This window comes from Rattus norvegicus, chromosome 11 (assembly GCF_036323735.1).
Source record: "Rattus norvegicus strain BN/NHsdMcwi chromosome 11, GRCr8, whole genome shotgun sequence".
In the NCBI taxonomy this organism is placed as follows: Eukaryota; Metazoa; Chordata; class Mammalia; order Rodentia; family Muridae; genus Rattus; species Rattus norvegicus.
This window is the reverse complement of record NC_086029.1, coordinates 26098857-26123278: the sequence shown is the minus strand read 5'-3', so window position 1 is coordinate 26123278 and position 24422 is coordinate 26098857. Positions and strand designations below refer to the sequence as shown.

Sequence of the window (24422 nt, the reverse complement as noted above, 5' to 3'; positions counted from 1 at the left end):
TCAATGCAAGTATTTATAAGCACTCAAGAATTACATGTTATTGCACCAAAAAAAAAAAAACACTGTGTTAAATGATTTAGTTTTAAAGAAACGGAGCTAGAGAAATGTCTCCGTCGTTCAGAACACTGGCTGCTCTTCCACCACGCGCATGGCGACTCACAACCATCTGTAATTCCAATTCATGGTGATTCCACATCCATCTCTGGCATCCACGGTCACTGTACACACTCAAAGAACTGTCATACATGCCAGCAAAGCATGTATATATGTAAATTACACTTTTGAGGAAGAACGAACAAAAAACTCCATTTTTAAACAGAAATCCTTATGAACATATTTTATCTGCACATTAGCTAATTCTGTTTGTACATTAGAGTAGAATTTAATTATTGCATGATCAAATACTTTTATTCTTGAATGAAGCAAACAATCAAAAGACAATAAAATTTTATTTGGAGATAGTTATAACTCATACTTGACTTAGAGATTAAGGTGTCAAATATTTCCAAACCTTTCATGTTCCCATTAAGCTTGAAATTTAGTGTTTGTACATCACTTAATATGCTATTTCAGTTACTTTTACAATTAGAAAGCTGTAGTCCTTACACTTCATCTTGAAATTCCTCCTAGAGATGTCACAAGTGTGTTTTTTAAGGAGATCTGTGTTTGGATTCTCAGCCTTCCCTCTCCCTTGGAAAAGCTATTATTCAAATGGCCTAAAGTGGTTGTCTACTCACAAGCTCTCTGTTTTCTGTCCCTGGTAATAAAAGGCTGTTGGCTTTTACTGGTGGTGGGTTCTTCTTAATGAATTCTTACCAGCACCTGCTTTTTTCACTTTTTATATTTATGGCTTACATAAAAACACTTGTTTATGTCTTATACATTTCAATAGTGTTTTCATCATAGGGAACATATCTTTGCATAGGGTAGTTTTAAAGAAGAAGTGCAAGTGTGTATTATTCCTAATACTGGACTGACCTTAACCCTTGTAAGTCACAGCATGTAAGCTACCAAACAAGAACAAACTGCTTTTGAAATTATTACATAATGCCTTTGTCCACAGTTCTCAGAATGTGGGAAAGAGGTTCTTCTGCTTTGATATTGAATGGTAGTTTACTAAATTATGAAGCTAACAGAATAATTTTCCCACCTGACTGATGTTTTATTATTCTGTAAGATTGTTCTTGTTCTTTCTTCCTATGATTTTAATGTGTTAGCCTCCGGCATTGATCATCTGGTATCTAATGTTTCTGAGAGACAAGAAAATCCCTTAACTTATGGTTTATTAACTTTTTATGAAAATGTTTACTTCCTAATATTTTGTTCATTCCTTCAAATACACCAGTTATGCTTGCTAGTCTCTCTCAATGGTGCTTCTTTATCATCTTCTCTACAATAATAGTTAACGCATCCATTTTATAACAGAGTTTGATATGTATTTGAATAATAACTGAAAAATCTCCCTTTTTTCAATTTCCAAGTATTTCTTGTTATTTAAATATACTTGACTTCTTTATTTCCTTTCTTTTCCTTATTTCTTTGTTAAACTTCCCCTTTCGATCACCTATTTTTTTTTCTTGGCCCATTTACTCATTTCTTATAACTTTGGTGGGCATAAATCTTTAGATAGAAATGTTTAGGGTACTGTCTCATTAGACAATAGGAATATTCTAAAATATTGTTTACTTTTTTCCTTCTTTGAGTAAGTTTTATGAGTTCACTACATTTATTGTGATCTTACCTTTGTCACCATTTAAATGGATAATTAGTGGACATGCTGATCCAATGAACTTAAATCCTGTTTTGATCTCTCTCTGGTTACTACTTATTTAGTTAAATGCAGACAACTAAGACTTTCTTGTTTTGAAAATGGAAGCTGGTTCAGAGACTTTCAGTATCCCTACTTGGAAAGTTTTCTTAACATTCTGTAAAAACCATTTGATTTCACGGTATCTTTATACATGCTAATAGAGAGCAGAACTACAAGATAAGTGCATTTTCATGAGACCCCTATTCTTTTCCATTCATCTTCTCTACTTCCTAAAAAAAGATGTTCTTCCGCTCTGGGAGGTCTCTCTTGCTGCACAAACAAATGCCACACAGCTAGTTAATTGGAATGACAGCCATTTCTTATGAGGAAATTTTGTAGATACAACTTCCAAACAAACGCATGACTTGGGGGAGGGGGATGACACCTTCCACACTTATTTGGGTTATGTCCTCAGAATTTTGGGAAGTAAACCCCTGTGGTCTTTATTGGATGCCCGCTACTATCACAGAGTGTAGAGACTGCCCACTATACTTTAATGACTAGACCCCAATCCTTTCTGTGCTGTATTAGTGACTTCGTTATTATTATTATAAGATGCTATGACCAAGTTGACTTATAAAAGAAAGTATTTAAATTGAGACTCATGGTTCCTGATGGGTACAGTTTATGACCTGGTACTGTGGTGGTTAGTAGTAGCCTGGTTCTGGAGCAGTGGCTGAGAGCTTAAGTGCTGATCCCCAAGAACAAGGCAGAGAGACTTTTGAAGAGTCAAAGCCCAACCCTGGTGCCTGCCTCCAGCAAGGATACACGTCCTAATCCTTCCTGAAAGTTCCACCAAAAGGGAACCAACATTCATACCTGTTATCCTATGTAGACCATTTTTCCTCGAACCACTACATGCATTTTATAGCCTTTGTTTCTGTCTTCACCTACTGAGAACAGCTACTTGCTTATAACCAGTGCCCTTTAGAAATCTTATATAATCATTTAAGTTAACCTAATTAGAATAAAGTTCTTAAAGTCAACTAGGTAGAAGCATTAATAAAATACTCTGTAAACACATTGTATACCATAACATACCAGTAGAAACAACACCCAAGAATGAAGATTTAGCGGACCATTTAAAATCCAGATATTACTGTAGGCTTCACTCTTTCAATAAGCTTTCTAAATTTAGTTTAGTGTTCTGCCCAGTCATAGCTTATTTGCTGGGTATCACACTTGGATCCAGATTACATTCAGAGAATCAAAGAATAACCTTTTGCAATATCAAAAGATAAAGTCAGACTTGAAAGAGGACAGAAATGAGAGAGAAAGGTATCCAACACGGATTCTCATTTTTTTCTGTGCTTGATTGATAAGCAGAATATTTAAAAATCAGTTATTTTTCATGTTATTAACTTCTTTTCTTCTACGCAATATCAGGGAATTGAAGAAAAAATCTTTATGGAGCATCATAAAACATTATAGATCACTAAATATAAAGGGTTTAAATGCTCACGTTTGTAGTTTTCTCATATATGAATAAAACAAAAGCAATGTTTTGATTTTGTACTTAAGGTACAAATCAGATCTTTTTTAGAGATATAAATGCTCACCTCTGAAATACTATAAGATGAATAAATCATATTAACATATAAGACATACCTTATAAGAAAGTCAAATTTTTATTTCTAGAAAGTATGAGAAATTTCCATAGTGTTGTCAGGTATTATTCTGTAATGTGCATAAAACATAAATGTTACAGGTAACATTTGAATTACTAAGAAATTTATTTAAATATATTATGTTACTCAGGGGATTGTTTCATGATTATATGCACTAAATATATCAAATAGAAATCCAATTAAAATTTGAGCTACATGTTTCTGAATATATTTTAAAATTGCTTGGCCAGTATTAGTTTTGGAATTTATTGTTGATGTTATTTTCATCTGCTGTACAAGTACTGTTGTGGTCTTTCTTTTGTTTTGAGAAGTAGTATAACCCTTAGCATGTTGTAAGTACATGCCAAATGTCGGTACCCTTACTTAATATACACATACACATACATACATAAGTAGTTAATACTGCCGGGAAAATGTTTATGCAAGCAGCATTAAATAGCACCATAAAAAGATCAAACAACATTAATAGTAAAGGGCAGTGTCATATCTTTCATTCTGCTAGTATTAGATAAAATGCAACAAAAAGAAAGCACTAATGACTTAGGATGGTGCCTTACTAAGCGTGTAATTAATGTTATTAAGAAACATCACAATTGCATATTAAAATTCCGTTAACGAAGCAACCATTCAGTACCAGGACATTTGTTCCTTGGTTGCATTTTTTTCTTCTGCTTTGCTTTTGCTTTTTCTGATTGGCATCTTGTGCAATCTTTCTCTAAAAAAATGAGTTAATGGGATGTGAGCAGCCCTCGTAGTTTAGCTAGATTGCTGACAAGACAGTTCTGGCAAGCTGACAGGTTATGTGAGTGCAAGTGGATGCCTGGTCTCACCATTTGCTTGAAGAATTTCCTTTAAGCTAGGCTTTCCCTTCTCATCCCAATCCTCCAATGCCTTCCCTGCCACAGAGGAAGACACATTCTTCCCACTTTAAGAGTTTAGGGCAATTTAGAGTTTACTTTCCAGCACTCCTTATTCTTCTTTTGTTGGTTTAAAAATGAGATTTCATCTTTACAGTTAATGTAGATAGGCTCTTGTGAAATATTTTTTTAATATTGAACCATTTTTCTTAAAAATAATCAGTGACTTTAAAAGCAAAATTTCACTATTTTATTATTATGATCTTAATCAAGAAAACTAATAGAGGGGAGATAATATTGATAAAAGTATATTACTTGGAAAAATTTTAAGCTAGTGAATTTAAAATAATATATTTAGAAAAACAAAAGTACCCATTTGTATATGAAAAACATCATGGAATGAGATTATTTAAAATTGTAATTTGTTGAAAAATATTGACATATTGTTCGTAGGAGTTTCCAATTTGTTTCTTTGGTATAATGAGCAGGCCTGTAACACTTGCCTATTAAAACCCAGAATAATTTGCTTTACTTCCATGACCTCTTCTGCTAACCTCTAATTGAGAGTAAATCTGCTTTAGCAATCTGGAATCTAATAAAGTTTAAAGTTCTCCATAAGCATGTCTGTCTTAGTTTTGAGTTAATTATTGTATTCATTGTAATGTAGAAATATTTAATAACATTACAAAATTAGCAGAGATTTTCTAAATAGAGTAAATGCCATTAGCATTGAAATTTGCATACTCCACTCACATAATCTTTCAGTTTATCAAAACCACAGAAAGAATTTTACTTAGAATGCTACTGATGACTTGGTTGTCCACAAAGAAAGCAGGTGTGGCACTGGATGAAGGATATACAGAGTTGGTGTTATTACCTGTGTGAGGAATACTCTCACCCTTCCTTTTCCCAGATTAGCCCTGTTCTTCCTTCACTCTTTTCAGAACTGTATCCATCGTCATTCTCTGTAGCTTCAAAAACCACCATTTTTATTTTCTAGATAATAAACCACTGGCCAACTTCAATGCTCGTTCTAGCCATGAGATTGCAAGTTTCAGACAACAATGAGGAAAGGTCTCAAGTATTACACGCACCTCCAAAATTAATCTTCTTGCAATCAACGCATTCTATAAAGGTGATTCAAAGCTCTAAAGAGGCGCTGCTTGGCAGCAACACATCTGTAGCCATAGAGTGACTGGTACAACTGTACATCTGGGGAACAACTCTAGTCACGAATAAGATACAAAACACTAACATGGGCAGAGACTCTTCTCCATAGTTATTCTAGTCTCTTGGATGTTTCATTAGTTCTCATTTATGAGAGTAGTGACCCATTTAGGACTTTGTGTACTAAAAAGCATTTTGACACTGAAAATGTAGACAGAGATAATAGATATTTGTTGAAAGAAAAGGCAAAGTAAAAAATATTTTACATAGGATAAGATTTTTAAAATACTAATTGAGAGTTACTGGCTTAAAAATAAACCATATTTCTCCTTTGGAATAATAGTTGCCATGGATACAAAATATTTCTTGTTAAGTTATGCAATTTTGCAACTTCATCATTTTTAATTCATTGGAAATAATAAAAATAAATAGTATCTGATTGCACAGCTTTATAAAAATGATTATTATAATCTTGCATCTTTAATGTATAATTTCTATTACAAGTAAATTTCCATCTTTGTAGATAAATTCTATATTAATGTGTTAAAAGTCGAATATTTTACGACATTATATATTCAATTTCAATATTAACAAGTTATTTTGAAATTACTTGTCAAACATTGAAAATAACTACAATTAAATGAGGTGAAGAACTAATCATTCATCAATTAGAATCCATTTATCATTTAAATGAGTATTCATGTCTTGTTCCTGGCATCCATTCTATTGTAATGAAGTCAGTTCTCAGTGTTTACATTGGTCATGTAACTTAAATGATATCCAGGAAATTCCAGGTTGGAATGCTACAAAATGTCTGGGTGCCTGCGTTTTAGTTCCTCTGATATTGTGGATATTTGTTTGTGGTCTTTTTACTTTGATGCAGAGACCATTTTCTACAGAATTCTGTGGAGGAATTTCAGAATTACCCAGGGTAATTTCATTTTTATGAACTATATATCCTGTTTGACTTTCCCTCTATCCAAACTATTATAGTCAGTGGGAAGAATGTGTTACATGATTTAAGTGTAACAATGTGGAAAATGTTAAATATTTCCTTTATAGCAGCTTGAAATATCTTCTAGGCATTCATTTAAACTTTCACATCTTAAAAATATTCTACGACAGAGAACAATATTTTAATGTAGAGTCATGACAGCTCCTTTCAGGAAACAAGTCACATAGAAGAACAACAGAGAAACAGCACAGAACAACATCTATCTTCCTTACACTGGAAAGAGGGCGTAGCAAGTACATGGTCAAAGCTCAGGTACCCCAATGTCAGCAATGGTGAGATAATACAAGCCAGGGTTTGAGGAGCACAAGAACAAACACATGACCAGGCCGTGAAAGGAACACACTGCTCATGAAAACACTGTGTACTATCACATAGTCTACCATATTAGAGACTATAATTTTAAAGCTTTAGTCTTTTGGTTGATACTAGACATGAGAAATTATGGGTTTAATGGGGTCACTGTCTTACGTGAATCATATTGAATTAAGAGCACAATCTTCAATTTATCTACTTAATAGAACATTGAAATAAACCAAATATCAAATTTATTCCCAAGATAACATTCTCTATGTAAAAATTCAAGCATTCTTCAACGGCCTCAACACACTGGTGCTTCGATAAAATTTATCATAGTTGAGACATGCAAAATTCTATATTTGCATGAACTAGTGCCTATGGACAGTTTAAAGTGGCCCCTTGGTCAACATTCTTTAGTATCCTTTTGGCATTGTGTTAAAGAAATTGTGACGAAGTGAACATAAAGCTCAGTCAAATGGTGGAGGAGTCTGCTTTTAAAATACTCTTACACAATATCTTAGCATTTAATAAGCAAAATCCATTAAATCACACGAAAAAGTGTTTCCTACTTGAGTTACTATGTTTGAAATGTGTATTAAAGGACCCAAATTTGATTCATTCAGGTACAAACTTACAATCAAAGAGACTGGCTAAGTGTGACTGTAACCATTGCATATCACATATAAACGCACCTAACTGCTGTCTGGCTATCTCCATGTTAATGGTTGCCATAGAAAGTCATGTTTTCCTGTAGAAACAACTTGAACATGATGTGATTAACCTTTAGGTCCCTCTCCCCTCATCTTGAAGCCCACCTCGAGCATGGCCTATGGTTCCTACTCCTGTTCAGCTTTCTGATTTCCATTCCACCCACTCCGGCTCACCAGCATGCATTAGCATAAGAGTGCTCTAGCATGACTTTGATTGAAGCCAGCATGGACTGAATGCAGTATCGAGCATAAATTAGCAGGAATCAAATCTAATTTACTGTGCATTTTATTTAAATTCCGAAAGCACAGTTTCAGCTGAACTATCCCAGACCTGCAAACGTAACTGACCTTTTGATATCAGAGTGTGCTTCTCCAGGATACATGTAATGTACTTTTCTTAGAGAGCTACTATTTTTTTAACATGTTCTAATTAAACCCTGAATTGTGGCACCAGGCATCTTCATATCTCTTCATTCAGACATAGCAATAAGATGTAATTATCTGGCAGATTGAGCAAGTGGATTAATGTATCATAGTTATGAGAGCTTTGTCTAATTTTTTTAATCTTTAGGTTTTTGATATTACAAATACATATTTTATATGTTTTTTTTCTTCTTAAGGACATATAGGACAATTGCCATTTCTCTAATAAGCAAATTCATCTGGAGTTTATAACTCAATCTTTCTAATTTGCTTTGGGTTTAAGTGTGGGTTTTGAATTGCCATCTTGAGGGCCTAATTTTGTTTCCTATATTTAATACGAGCTCTCTCAGGACTCTAGTTCATGTACAGCACACTTCGTGCTTTTGTGTGCCACTGTTGATGGAATGCCTCCTCTGGCTGCTTCGTCCCTTTGGTGCCAATGCCCAAGCACTTCTTTAAAGCCATTTTCAATACCACCTTGCAGAAATACTGACACAATAGAGTGTTCCCAGAAGAATTATTGGTATCGTTTTTCATTTTAGCCTCCCTCCCCCAATAAATGTCTGTAGCCAATCTTCCCTCACAGAGATTGCAGTATAGATCTTTGACAGGGCGTCTACCAAGGAAAAAGTGATTGTTTTAATTTTTCCTGTTGTCCAGATTTCAGGTGACAATAGGTCGGGCATTTTCAAAGATACAAGCTTTCTTTGAATTTTGCTTTGTTAAATGCTTCAGTATTTTATAAGATCAGATAATGCTAAGACAATGCCAGGTCTTTTGGGAGCCATGGGTCTTGAATTCTGGCAACAAGAGGTGATTAAAATCATTAGAAATGTAGCCTATTTATATAGTGAGTTAGAAGAAAGATGCATTATGAATAAATATCTCATGCAAGGCACATTTTAAAATAGTTACCAACAAAGCATTTGGTAGTCATTGACTATAAACTTAGAATAAAAATCAGGAAAATATTTTTCCTTTTATCTTTTATTCCACTCTCAGGAATAACTACAGTATCTTAAGTTGTTTATATGATAGCATGTTTCGTTCATGAACGTCCACAATGTATTTCCCACTAGATTTTTTGTTTTTTGTCCAACCTTTCTAAGGTTTTCTAGCCCTTTGCTTCTCTGGTTTTCTATTCAGTGTCTCCAATTAGCAGCCACATTACTTCTAGAATGTTCATTCTGAAAGACCCATCTGAATAGATAGATCTCTTTTAAGGCAATACGAACACCTTTAGCCAAAATTATCTGGTCAACCTGTATAGAGTGCAGTATGTTGGATCTTCTGAATTTACAGCCTTCTCTCTAAAATGTGCAGTCGCCCAGTTCTGTGCCTTCAAAGCTGATTCTTTCCATGCACTCTGAGCTCACTAATCCTCATCTCATGAAAGCCTGTATCGGAATGAATCTCAAAATTGATGGCCTCTTCTTTCCTTACTGCGCGTTCTCCTTTAGTTCTACTCTTACCATTTCTCCAAGTACCGCCTGCATTTCTGGTTTCAGACAGAGTCTCATTGTGTCCCTGTGACTGATTTGGAAATCACTGTGTAGACTAGGCTGCCCTCAAACTCAGAGAGAGAGAGATCACCGTGCCTCCACCCCCTCAGTCATGCACAAAATGAGAAAAGCAGCAACTGCTCCATGAATCATATTCTGCTGTGTTTACTTTTATGGTTTTTTTTTTATTTAAAGTCAAGCCCACTTTGGAAATTACTTTCCATTCTCTGTGCTAAGCATAATGTGTTATGATTTGTAGTTAGTCAAATAATTAGAATGAATAAAATGTAAAGAACGTGTTCTCAGGAAAGTAAACACATAATATGGCCCTGTTCTTGTCCTTATTTGGGGAATTCAGTTTTAGGATCTGGGAACGAGTTTTTATAGATATACAATTAAAAGTATTTTAGGAAATACTTTATCAAAAAAAACCCACATTTGTATCCATGCACTACATCTGGAGCTGCACAGCTGTCTATAACTGTAGATCTCTGGGATTGGATATCCTCTTCTGGCCTGAATCTTCCATAGGAATCTTAATGTGTATGCACAAATATTTGTGTAGTACTGACATACGTGCATAAACAAAAATCTTTAAAAAAGTATCTTTTTTTAAAATGGGAAGTCAACTGGAGCAATCTAAAGAAATATCTCAAGTGCATTCAGTAATTTTGTCAAAATATTTAAATGATAGATTATAATATGTGTTTACACATTCGTACTTGGTAATGATTTCATATGTTACATTAGTTATTATGACTAAAAATTAAATAAAGTAGTATTAGTTAGATCTCCTATGTCTGCAAAGTTTTACTAGTATTTACTTGGGACAATTTAAAGTCTTTCTCATATCAAGAAGTTCACGTGACCCAAAACGTTTTTGAGTGCTATATTACTGGTTTTGATGAAGTGAGGTTTTGGATTTTGAAGAGAAGGTGCCAGTTAAATTATTAAATTATTCAATACTTCTCATGAAGGCAATATGCTTGTTGATACTACTAAGTTTTCCTTCTTGGATTTACGAGGCAAATACTTTTCCACTGATTTCTTACATATTTATTAAAAAATATATCTATTATAGAAAATGGCAAAGCATAAATGATACAGAACAATGTTAAGGTTTTTCATGGTAAACATCTCATATTTTCATGTCTCCTGAAAAAATGGACACTTTTGAAGCCAGGCAATGTAGCACTCACCATCAATTCTAGCACTCAGGAAGCAGAGGTGGTTGGGTCTCTGAGTTTGAAATCAGCCTGGTGCATCATCATCATCATCATCATCATCATCATCATCATCATCATCATCATAATAATAATAATAATAATAATTTCTAGGACAGACAGAGCTCCCAAATAAAACCATGTCTCAAAAAACCAAAAACAAAAACAAAAAATGGGTAGTTTTGTTTTTAATGTTTTCCTGACATAATTATAAATACTGATTTAAGCAATTTTCCTATTGAAAACAGACATCAATACATCCTCCAATTCAGCTTAATAGTATAGAATTATCAAGAGCTCACGAGCACACTTGTACTTGTACACTCCTGAAAAGTAGAAGGCCACATGAAGAGCACTGCTCAAATAGACCCATGGCTTTGCTTTCTTTGTGTCGTTGGAACGAGTCACCCATAATCGATAGTTACAATGGTTTAACTTAAAGAACTTCTTCCCTCTGCCTCCAAACTATGTGGTGGATGGGTTGAATAAAGAGGAACTATAACAGAATACAAAGTTTAATTCTAAATAAGCATCATGGTGATTTTTTTTCCTTTGAGAAAACTATGCTGTTTATACAGTGGTGGAATTTAGGTTAGGTTGTATACTAGACAGTATATTTATGGAGACTATTCTGTTCTAATGCCCTTTTGAGTTCTACCTTTATTGAACATTGCATATTGTTAAAATTCTTGAGTGTCCACTTTCTATGATCATGTTCTGTCTGCACCCAGCTCTACAAATTAAAGCTGCTTTGAAACTTTTATTGGTTTTCAGTTTTTAGCCTAAGTAAAGCTTTTAAAGTGAAAAGAGCTATTCTACGAGCTAAGGGATAATGTTTTCCCTGGGAGAGCATGTTGTGAAGACATTCTTGTGGAAGTGTCTGGATATCCTCGAGTGCTTCTCACTTCCCAATCTTTAGACCTCTTCCAACGGAGGGCATCATCAGGATTTATTCCCATCTCTTCCCATTTCTAATAGAGTCACCCCTTCTTGAGATCATCCTGTTTACCTATGCCATTCTAGTAGTCTCCTACCATATGCCTTACTTTACTGAATAAATGTTTCTCATGTCATCTATCTTCACTCAACTGTGAAAGCCTCCGGAAAGTTAACTTTGCAGCTGTTGTTCAGATTAGAGATAGGTTGGCAGGGCGGCATGATACATTGTTAATGATTTTACCCTTCCCTTCTTCTCCACCTCACACCTTTGTAATGGATGGGGTCTTGCTTTTAATGCCTTCAGAGAGCACCAGATCAGGAAAGGGTTTAATATCCCACTGTCCAAAAGCTGCTCTTTACTCAAAGTTCTTATAATATTCATTTCCTACTCAACGAATTTCCAAAGCTGCCATCACAGAGATTTCTTCTCTCAAGTCACATCCCATATGTTATATGCCGTGGAACTGAAGTTGTCCTCTGTGGTGTTGTGAAAGGCCCTTTCTGAACACACCACATTCGTCAACGTTGTTGCGTGGGTTTCGTTTGTATCGCCATTGTTATGTTTTGTTGTTCTTTTTTTCACAAGACCAGGAACCACTTGAGCTTTATATTTCTGACTTTACGGTACCCAGTGAACATACTAATTGCCTGATTACTGCTTACTGCAGTAATGTTATTCACATTGAGTAAACTTTTTCAGTTCACGCGTTTTTATTATTAGTTAGTTTTGTATGCAGTCCTCATCCCTCCAGTCCTCCAATGTTTTGGATGCATCAAGCCTCAAGTATTAAAATGCTCGATAAGAATCCTGGTAATGTTTATACTTTATAGTGACTTCAGGATCTCACATGATATCCTGAAAACGCTGTCGAGAATTTTGCGTTTGCTAATACACAGACTTTTGAGGAAGGACATAGTTGCTTAAGAGGCTGACATTTTCATTGCAACCTATTCAAAATACAGATCCAAATCGGCAATGATATTTTGTCTTGTGAATTTTAGAATTGTGAAGAATCTATTTTCCTAAGCAAATGGGTAAGACACGGGATGCTAATGTACAATATTTAAAGGATGTCTGCTAATACCTCATTTTTCTGCATCTTTGAGAGTTTGCTGTCTTTGTTCCTTTGTGTAGTGAGAAATCCATTAAAGTTAAGTAATGACAGTAGCATTGCTCTGGCCCTGACACTGAGCCAGCCACTCAGGGCCAGATTTTTCTCTTTGATATCTTTTTCATTGTTGTCAAAGGTTGATGTTTACTGTCTTTTCTTTTCAAATTTCTAGCTCCTCCACAGTTTGTGGTTAGGCCAAGAGATCAGATCGTTGCTCAGGGCCGGACAGTGACATTCCCCTGTGAAACTAAAGGAAACCCACAGCCAGCTGTCTTCTGGCAGAAAGAAGGCAGCCAGGTGAGTGGGGCACGACTGCTTTCCTGACATCTTTGAACTTCTCCTCTCTCAGTGACCGTCAGAACCTGGATTCTCTTTCTAGCGATGCTCACTGTATGTTTTTTCAGAGAAAGAAATGATTCTAAAATAGCTGGATGTCAAGTATTCCATACAGCACTCTTCATTTACCAGGGATTATTATTTTTAAATCCTATATCTAACATAAAATAAAAATAAAATAGTTCAAACCCCAACTTACACAGGTATTAAAATTTCTGACAACAATGTTGCTTTCTTGCATCTAGTGGCATGGTATGATTAAATGACGTATCACATATGAAATGCCTAGAATATTTCTTAGCATAAAAGAGATGAAATATCATATAAAAACTCTAGTATTAATTGCCCTAGAATCCAATTTCAACCCTGTTTGGGCAGTTTAAAAAGATCATGAACTTAAGCACACTTTCATTTAATAATGGAGGAATTCCTTTCTTTCCCCTCCGGATTTCTCCATAATAAAATTAGACAGGAAACAACACATTTTACACAGGAAGCAACTATCTTGTTTCTGCTGTGATCCTTCTGGGCAAAATCATCTCTCAAAGTCTTTTGGAAAACTCAACTGGACACATTAATGTTCTCAAGTGCTTAGCTTCTAGGTTGAGACAATACAAATTTCCAGCTTGAAGCAGATGAGCCATCAGGAAACCTAGACTAAAAACAAGTCTCTACATTCCTCTTGAATGAGCTGTCTGTTCAGTCTGAAGGCTCTATAAATAACTCAACAAGGCATTCATTTCTCAAAAAGAAGCACTCAGTGTTCTTTCTCAAATGGTTGCTTGCCACTCCAAATTCTGGAAGAATTTCTTTTGAGGGGTGGGGATAAGGGAAGATATCTAAATGTCAGCAGTTGATATTGACATATTTTTCTGAAAACTTTGTAAGAGATGAGTTTCTCCTCAGAATTTTTGACTCTTCACTGAAAAAGTTTATTTCAAATAGAATCATAACACATGGTATAAAGAATCATGTCTTTTCGCTAATTACAGATAGCTGTAGTTTAAGATAAATCCATACATATACAAATAATATCCCTAATATAGTTCTAAAAGTATATGCCTTAAAATGGACATTGATACTCTAGTCCTGTGAATATGGGATTTTTTTTGAACATGGGATATTTAACAGAATCATCGATGATTTTGAATAGTAATTATTAGAGATTTTAAGTATCACCCCATATTGTCTAACAAAGTGAAACAAAATTCTAAAGATACTAATAATGATACATAATTTTTGCTATTTTGTGTATTGATTTGATTACAGTATTAGGTATAATGTTATTTCTTTCACCATTATCTCCCCTGGGGGAGTGGAGAGAATGATGTATCGAGAATAGAAGTGAAATTTTGAACAAACTGTAAATTTTCAACCAATGAATTTAGATACTTTCAAAAAGTTCAGTCTTCCTGCTTCTAATATTCTACTTTTACAGTAATCTGTCTCTGTCCATCAGTAGAAAGAGCCCAAACCCTGAACTTAATGATCCCTATTCCTCAATACATGCTGATAATGCCAATTAGTATTAATATGATGTTCAAACACTCCTAGAGCTCAGCAGAGTTCCTGGGTTTGACTTCTAATCCATTCCTTTTGCCTGTGCCTTACAACCTGGGAATATAGATGATGGATTAAAGTCAATCAAATGCCACCTTCCATGTCAATGAACCATTTAGAAAGTGGAATGATATTACATTGTAGAGGAAGAGATCCCGGGGAGAATTAGGCCATCTGATGGATTAGTGCAATGTAAATTAGTATTCTAATGGCTAATTGTAGGAAAGTGTGCACTTTGAGTTATTGTATCATTGTCAATTGCCCTTAAAATTTAGGCCCTTCTCTTTCAGATGTTTTATAACTGTAATATATTTGGATTCCACAGGAGATTCAGTTTGTTCTCAAATCATCTTTCAAGTATATGAAAATGCCTAGCATTATATAGCAATGTTACTTTGGGAAGAGGGCAAAAGCATTTTGAAATTATATTCCTGTCATGCTAGCAAACATTGCTCCTTTTAGACTGCATTTAATAGCATGGTAATGTTTATGTAAAGTGGGCTTATAGTGTCGCACTTGAATCTAATAAAGTGGACATCCATCATGTCGCAATAAAGAGAAGAGCTTCTAATTAAAGTAGGACATCATTTGCCGGATTAAAGTCATTTAGCGTAATTGAAAAGTGTTAATACCCTATTTTATCCTCGTCCACTGGCATTACTTCAAGGGTAAAAATATTTTAAGGTGAAAATGTGTCTTGTGCTTTTAATTGAATGTTATTACCTCCTGATTCCAACTTATTGAAATTGTTTAATTACAAACTTGGAAAATTAATTACTATATTGCAAAACAGATCCCAGAGGGTTCTAATGCTTTTTTGTAAGTAAACACAACATAAAAATTGATATGTGGTTATTTATAATGCAGCTAGAAACATGCCTCAGTATGATTTATTGTATCCACATGTTTCCCCTAATTGAACAACAGTAAAACAGCATAGGTCATCCAAATTAATGATCCTATTCTGATAGAGGAACTTTAAGGGTTTCTGATTGGGCTGTATTAGTTGTGTGACAGTCTTTAATGAAGTGTGTAGGAAACTATTTTTTAAAAGAAAGTAATATTTCGAAGGTTGTAGGGGTCACCTGCACACTTTCAGAGTCATGCTACAGACTGTATTTATCTTAAAGAATTGATTTAGCTTTGCTTACATTGTGGCATTTGTTTTTCATAGCTCTTTTGGAAACTGGTATGGCTGACTAAGGACAAATTAGAAATAGAATCTTCCCTTGGTCAGTCTACATCAGTTAGAACTTGTCCGAACATATTTACATTGGTCAACAGGGATGACATTTAACGTTGTTAGTGTATGATGTTTGCTGCTGTCTAAAGTTTCTCTGTAATTAGTATTACATCTTTAAAGGCCTGGGAACTAGGTTATATGAGTAGTCTTTTGCCTACTTATTTTAAAAGATGTGGAAACTAAATTTCAGAGCTGAAATATAAAGCTAGCAAACATTAAGGAATAGATAGTCAGTATAAAGTTGTGTTAGTGATCCTGATTTGGTCAATATCTCACAGATCTTTTTGTTGACATGATGCTGTGGGCTCTAAAACTGAACAATCATGTTCAAATCCATAAATTTGAAAGTCCTAATTTTAATTTTTCTTTTTTTTAAAAATTGGATATTTTCTTCACTTACGTTTCAAATATTATCCCCTTTCCTGATTTCCCCTCGGGAATCCCCCTATCTTTCCCCCTTCCCCCTGTTTTTATGGGAGTGTTCCCCACTCACCCATCCACTCTCTTCTATCTCCCTGCCCTGGCATTCCCCTACACAGGGACATTGAGCCTTCACAGGGCAAAGAACTTCTCCTCCTATTGATACCAATAAGGCCATCCTCTACCACATAAGCGGCTAGAGCCATGGCTCTCTCCTTGTGTACTCTTTGGTTGGTTTAGTCCCTGGGAGCTTTGGGGGCAGGGAGGGGGATCTGGTTGGTTGCTATTGTTGTTCTTCCTATGAGATTGCAAATCACTTCAGCTGCTTCAGTCCTTTTTCTAACTCCTCCACTGGGTACCCCTTTTTCAGTCCAATGATTGGTTGAGAGCCTCTGATTCTATATTTCTCAGACTCTGGCAGAGCTTCTCAAGAGACAGGATATCAGGCTCCTGTTAGCATGCACTCTTGGCATCTACTATATTGTCTGGATTTGGTGACAGTGTATGGGATGGATCCCCGGGTGGGGCCATGGTTGACCATTCCCTCAGTCTCAGCTCCTTTGTCTCTGTATTTCCTCCTGTAAGTATTTTGTTCTCCCTTCTAAGAAGGACTGGGGCATCCACTCTTTGGTCTTTCAACTTCTTGAGCTTCATGTGGTCTGTGGATTTTATCTGGGGTATTCCAACTACAAATGGTGGTTCCCCCCAGCTAGACCAGGCTTACTTTGTAGCTCGCAGTAAACAGCGACTTGGAAAATAGTTCTCTGTCACAGTGGGTTCACTGTGGTACATATAGACACTACAGTACCATGTGTTTTTATATCTGTATATTTTATTTTTCTAGCCACATTCCTATAATCGTTGTAGTTGTTGTTAATAAAACTTTCCTTGCAAAGGGAAAAAGACTAGTGAGACTGTTTTCTGTTTTTGTTTTCCACAGAACCTACTTTTCCCGAATCAACCTCAGCAGCCCAATAGCCGCTGTTCAGTGTCGCCCACGGGGGACCTCACCATCACCAACATTCAGCGTTCAGATGCGGGTTACTACATCTGCCAGGCCCTAACTGTGGCAGGAAGCATTTTAGCTAAAGCACAGCTGGAAGTTACTGACGGTGAGATGTTGTCACTGGATTTCTCTCATGAAAATAATCATTTTTATCATTATTATTTTATTATTTTTTATTAATTTTTATTTCAGGTTTGGGGCAAATATTTGATTCATTGAAATATTTACCTCAGTGCCAATATATACATTTTCCTTAGAAAATATATTACTTTTACATAAGCAAAGCAACAATGGTTAATAGTTTATAATTCTCTCTGGTTTCATAGCACTCATCCCCTAAGAAAAAGAACATAGAGGATGACCATTTAGCTCATTAAAGTTACAGGGGTGTATTATTTTAAACAAATGACACCACTCGTTATGTTTACAAATGTAATCTGCGTGTTTTCACTGAATATTCCTCTGGCATGACTGATTCTGACGGATATTAATACTTTTATCTGACTTGAGGAGTGGAAAATATCATCTTGAAATATCATCAACAAAACAGAAATGAGATTTTAGTTAGCTAATCACATTATGACATTCTTCCAATTTGAATTATGCATTCACTAAGTGAAATTAATTAAATGCATTCAAAAGGAATGATGATGCTAAAATTATTTTTTTTGCTTGCACATATGTACCTTGAATTTCAATTTCTGCTGAAAGTTGAAAAGGGTCTGATAATTTTTTCCACCGGAAGTTAAGTTTATTCATTGCACTTGACAGTTTGGGTGGGAGGGATTAGATAGTATATGAGCTGTGAACAGGAATTTTCCCCCAGTCTTTAAAATCTTCTATTAAAAATTCTTAATTTGTTTCATTTTTGTGAGTTTTCCCCCTTCTTTCTGACTGTTTTTGTTTTCCCCTTAAGACTAAACTTCTGAGATACAGGACTTTTGACGTGTACATGCTCAGATTTTTCTTTCTTACTTTTTTTTTTTTTTTTTTTTTTTTAGTGGTGAAACTCACTTTGCTTTCCTATATATCCGGATTCACATGTAGATTAAAAGGCAGTGTAAAATGAATGGAAAAAGCAGGATCTTTCAATATCTGTCCAATGCAAGGCCCAATTTAGCACAGGAATGGTTCAGGGTAGGACACACTGTCTATGGAGATGTTGGGAGACTGAACTGTACCTGCTGGGGCTGCAGAGAATTTCTTGCCATGGAACTGAAGGAGAAGCCCGTTCAAGGCTTACCTAGATAGAGGGAACTTTGGTCCTCTGTGCTTCTTTAGTTCTTAAACAGAATAAAAGATAATGAATAACATCGGTAAAGTTCTCATGTTTTATACCAGTGAAAATGCCTAAATACATGTGCTTTGAAAATAAGATATTCAGACCAAAGTATTCAATATATTCATATTATATATATTAAATATATGTATATATATTTTAAAAGATCACTGATAAGGAAAGTTTATTCCTTTTTTTTTTTGGTTTCTCCAACTTTTTTCTCAAAATTGAAACAAAAATGTAATGACCATTCTACGGGTTGATTTAATAAAATTTAAAAAGCATATAGAAATGAAATATATTTCATACATTATATTGACAATTAACGCCACACTGTGGTCTTATGTGAATGGTTTAATAAGGATTTATAACATGTAGTTAGAGAAGACCAAAGAGTTGTTCACAGATCACTGAAAACCCTAAATGTTCATTTAACCTTTGTCCCCAGTGTCATGGAAACCTGTGGTCATCTTTCAGCCATAACCTCCCTGAAACTGAATTTCTGCTAGCACGGAGATTTTCAATTACTTTATTGATCAGAGTCATTCAAAAGGCAATGAGCTAGTTATTTAGGTAGTAGGGGGAAAAGGAAGGGGAACTTCTAAGTAGTTGACCTTTGGTTATATCTACTGCTGTCAGAGACAGGACAATAAAAGCATGTTAGAAGAAACTACTGGAACTCTGCATAGCTATTTGACTTGAAACAAATAATGCTACAACACTTAAAACTTGATACACACATATTAGAAGGATAATGAGGGCCCACCTTCTCCCTTAATTACCGCATTATTTATAATGTCTTGTGCACTGAGTTTAACTTGAAAACACATAACACTTTCTGTTAAACTTTCATTTCTCTGGATTTGTTATAATTATTATAATGCTATACACCCGTATTCCCTTAAGTTATTTTATTTACCTGTAGGTTTAATAAAAATTACTAAAACAGAAAGTTGACATTTTAGATTGTGATGCACAGATAATTGTGTTTGGTAGGAATTGATGTAACAAATTCTGCTTGGCTAGAAGTCAAAGTTTGTTCATATGCAAGGACCTATGTACTAATTTCTAGACCAGTTAAAACTAATTTTGTCATATACTGACATGCAGAATGTATTTAATATAATTTAAATAAGATATACTAGTGTTTGTGCATGTAATACATACATAATATATGCATATTTATACGTACAATATAAAATTAAAGTATATAAACTTTTAACAATTAAAGAAAATCTGAGTTATTTTTCCCACCATAGTCATTTCCTCTTAAATGTCAATTTCTTTTTTAAAACTTGGGCATGTCAGTTTGACTTGGGGGTAATCTGGTGAATTCTTAAGTAAACACATATTGAACTACTTTTCTTTTTCTACCAACCATTTATAAAATGTCAGACATTAAGATATGTTTCTTAAAACATTTAAAGTATTTCTACAAACAGTAAATATTACACTATAGGATGGTGTTCCATAAGCAAAAAGACACACTAACCTAGAACATTGTGAAATTAGGCTGAATGTTTACACTGGTTATACGTGAAAATTGAATTTGGTTATACCATGCATTCTGGTTGACTAGTTCACTCTGTTTATTATTATTATTATTATTATTATTATTATTATTATTATTATTATTAACTTGAGTATTTCTTATATACATTTCGAGTGTTATTCCCTTTCCCGGTTTCCGGGCAAACATCCCCCTAATCCCCCCTCCCCTTCTTTATGGGTGTTCCCCTCTCTATCCTCCTCCCATTGCCGCCCTCCCCCCAACAATCTAGTTCACTGGGGGTTCAGTCTTAGCAGGACCAAGGTCTTCCCCTTCCACTGGTGATCTTAATAGAATATTCATTGCTACCTATGAGGTGAGAGTCCAGGGTCAGTCCATGTATAGTCTTTAGGTAGTGGCTTAGTCCCTGGAAGCTCTGGTTGCTTGGCATTGTTGTTCATATGGGGTCTCGAGCCCCTTCAAGCTCTTCCAGTTCTTTCTCTGATTCCTTCAACGGGGGTCCTATTCTCAGTTCAGTGGTTTGCTGCTGGCATTCGCCTCTGTATTTGCTGTATTCTGGCTGTGTCTCTCAGGAGCGATCTACATCCAGCTCCTGTCGGTCTGCACTTCTTTGCTTCATCCATCTTGTCTAATTGGATGGCTGTATATGTGTGGGCCACATGTGGGGCAGGCTCTGAATGGGTGTTCCTTCTGTGTCTGTTTTAATCTTTGCCTCTCTATTCCCTGCCACGGGTATTCTTATTCCCCTTTTAAATAAGGAGTGAAGCATTCACATTTTGATCATCCGTCTTGAGTTTCATGTGTTCTAGGCATCTAGGGTAATTCAAACATTTGGGCTAATAGCCACTTATCAATGAGTGCATACCATGTGTGTTTTTCTGTGATTGGGTTACCTCACTTAGGATGATATTTTCCAGTTCCAACCATTTGCCTACGAATTTCATAAAGTCATTGTTTTTGATAGCTGAGTAATATTCCATTGTGTAGATGTACCACATTTTCTGTATCCATTCCTCTGTTGAAGGGCAGCTGGGTTCATTCCAGCTTCTGGCTATTATAAATAAGGCTGCGATGAACATAGTGGAGCACGTGTCTTTTTTATATGTTGGGGCATCTTTTGGGTATATGCCCAAGAGAGGTATAGCTGGATCCTCAGGCAGTTCAATGTCCAATTTTCTGAGGAACATCCAGACTGATTTCCAGAATGGTTATACCAGTCTGCAATCCCACCAACAATGGAGGAGTGTTCCTCTTTCTCCGCATCCTCGCCAGCATGTGCTGTCACCTGAGTTTTTGATCTTAGCCATTCTCAAGGGTATGAGGTGAAATCTCAGGGTTGTTTTGATTTGCATTTCCCTTATGACTAAAGATCTTGAACATTTCTTTAGGTGTTTCTCAGCCATTCGGCATTCCTCAGCTGTGAATTCTTTTTTTAGCTCTGAACCCCATTTTTTAATAGGGTTATTTGTCTCCCTGCAGTCTAACTTCTTGAGTTCTTTGTATATTTTGGATATAAGGCCTCAATCTGTTGTAGGATTGGTAAAGATCTTTTCCCAATCTGTTGGTTGCCGTTTTGTCCTAGCCACAGTGTCCTTTGCCTTACAGAAGCTTTGCATATTTATGAGATCCCATTTGTCTATTCTTGATCTTAGAGCATAAGCCATTGGTGTTTTGTTCAGGAAATTTTTTCCAGTGCTCATGTGTTCCAGATGCTTCCCTAGTTTTTCTTCTATTAGTTTGAGTGTATCTGGTTTGATGTGGAGGTCCTTGATCCACTTGGACCTAAGCTTTGTACAGGGTGATAAGCATGGATCGATCTGCATTCTTCTACATGGTTGACCTCCAGTTGAACCAGCACCATTTGCTGAAAATGCTGTCTTTTTTCCATTTGATGGTTTTGGCTCCTTTGTCAAAAATCAAGTGCCCATAGGTGTGTGGGTTCGTTTCTGTGTCTTCAATTCTGTTCCATTGGTCTATCTGTCTGTCTCTGTACCAATACCATGCAGTTTTTATCACTATTGCTCTGTAATACTGCTTGAGTTCAGGGATAGTGATTCCCCCTGAAGTCCTTTTATTGTTGAGGATAGTTTTAGCTATCCTGGGTTTTTTGTTATTCCAGATGAATTTGCAAATTGTTCTGTCTAGCTCTTTGAAGAATTGGATTGGTATTTTGATGGGGATTGCATTGAATCTGTAGATCGCTTTTGGTAAAATGGCCATTTTTACTATATTAATCCTGCCAATCCATGAGCATGGGAGATCTTTCCATCTTCTGAGGTCTTCTTCAATTTCTTTCTTCAGAGTCTTGAAGTTCTTATTGTACAAATCTTTTACTTGCTTGGTTAAAGTCACACAGAGGTACTTTATATTATTTGGGTCTATTATGAAGGGTGTCGTTTCCCTAATTTCTTTCTCGGCTTGTTTCTGTTTTGTGTAGAGGAAGGCTACTGATTTATTTGAGTTAATTTTATACCCAGCCACTTTGCTGAAGTTTATCAGCTTTAGCAGTTCTCTGGTGGAACTTTTGGGATCACTTAAATCTACTATCATATCATCTGCCAATAGTGATATTTTGACTTCTTCTTTTCCGATCTGTATCCCGTTGACCTCCTTTTGTTGTCTGATTGCTCTGGCTAGAACTTCAAGAACTATATTGAATAAGTAGGGAGAGAGTGGGCAGCCTTGTATTAATAAACTCATAAAACTCATTCAAATGTCATGACTATAGTTTGGACATATAATGTCATGATTATGTATTTAAACTATTTATGCTATTTATTATCTACAAACACACATGCTTATATAAATATAGCATCCGTTAGTTGCTACTTTATGTAGTATTTATAACAAAAAGCAAAGATGGAGTTTTGCTTTACAAGCAATATATCCCATAGGGATTTTAAAAATATGTATTTATATGAACAAAAACTGAACAATTAATGATTGACAGCTCATAGAAGCTACCAATATTCTTATTTTAATCTCAATGTGTCTAGGCTTTCCAATTCAACTCAACCTTTCTAAAATGTCAAAATTTATCCCCAAACCACTTTAATTATAGTGAATGCAGAGTAAATTTAAATGATACGTTCTTAGTGTGTAGTCTGTGTTTGTTTAAGTGTGTATAGTTGGAAAAGACTATAGATACTGAAAAGACAGTTTTAATAATTGTAAAGGACTTTGTGTGTTTGATCTTACTTTTCAGTGTCAATATATCAAGATGATGAATGTCATGAAAGTCTAAATATTCTGAATATTTGCCTGCCTTTTAGTTTTGACAGATAGACCTCCACCCATAATCTTGCAAGGACCAATAAACCAAACACTTGCGGTAGATGGCACAGCATTACTGAAATGTAAAGCCACTGGCGAACCTCTTCCTGTAATTAGCTGGCTAAAGGAGGGCTTTACTTTTCTGGGTAGAGATCCAAGAGCTACGATCCAAGACCAAGGAACACTGCAGATTAAGAATTTACGGGTACGTTGTATTTGGCTTGTCATTGAATCTATCCTATCAACCGTATGCTGTGTTGAAAAACATCTGACTTCTGCATTATATGAAAGGTCATGTTATTTCTTTTTTTGAAATTATGGGAAAGACTATATTGTCCTTTTTGTCACTTGTGCTTGGGAATCCAACCTAGGTATTCATGGCTCCAAAGCAAATGTTTACTGTCTCCAATACTGGAACTAGTTACCTTGAAGAGAAAGTTATGGAAAGTAGCAGGCAGCTAAACTTGTTCGAGAATAAGAAATGAATGCTTCCAATTTTACTCTATCGAGGAAGACTGTGAATTTCTATGGGTAAACTGCCTGAACCGGGAATAAAGGACACAACTGTGTCCATAGGAGGTGTGTTTGGATAGTTAGCAAGTCCTTCGATTTTTAGTTAGGTTGCTCCAAATTTCACATTTGCACCTATCAAAGAGAATGATTTTCTGTTGTTTTAAGTGAATGCACAAGAAAAAGATTGACTGTTCTTCAAAGTTAGATAAGTGGGATCAACATCAAAGGTGACCCCCCAAACCTCTGTGATTCTAAACGTTCTAGTAATTTTCTACTAATACCTAACAGTCTTATATTTAAAAAAAATCAGTGGTTTAAAGCAACATACAGTTTCATACAATTCCTGTTAAAAATAGAATTGACAGTACGACTTAGCTACAATTTCTGCTACAACTGTTGCAATGCTGCCACGATTGTCAATGACTGTCAATTAGGGTTAGGGGTTTGCCAGAACAGAGGGAGGATTGATTTCCTCCTGAACAATGTAGTGTCACAGCTGGTTGCCCTGAGTTGACTGGTAGGTTAACTACATACCTTATTCTGAGAGTTGACTGGGTAGTCTCTAAGCTCTTGTTATCTAGGTATTCCGAATGGAATCT

General features: G+C 35.5%; 1 protein-coding gene across 37 annotated transcripts in view; it reads left to right on the top strand.

The window, feature by feature from the left end:
* Robo2 (roundabout guidance receptor 2) overlaps positions 1–24422 on the top strand; it is a 1567832-nt gene that overhangs the window by 1460472 nt on the left and 82938 nt on the right. For all 37 annotated transcript variants that reach the window (NM_001415038.1, NM_032106.4, XM_039088674.2 and 34 more), the window contains 3 exons: positions 12856–12980; positions 17183–17354; positions 23310–23515. In NM_001415038.1, coding sequence (NP_001401967.1) covers positions 12856–12980; positions 17183–17354; positions 23310–23515 — 503 coding nt within the window. The remainder of the gene's footprint in view (positions 1–12855; positions 12981–17182; positions 17355–23309; positions 23516–24422) is intronic.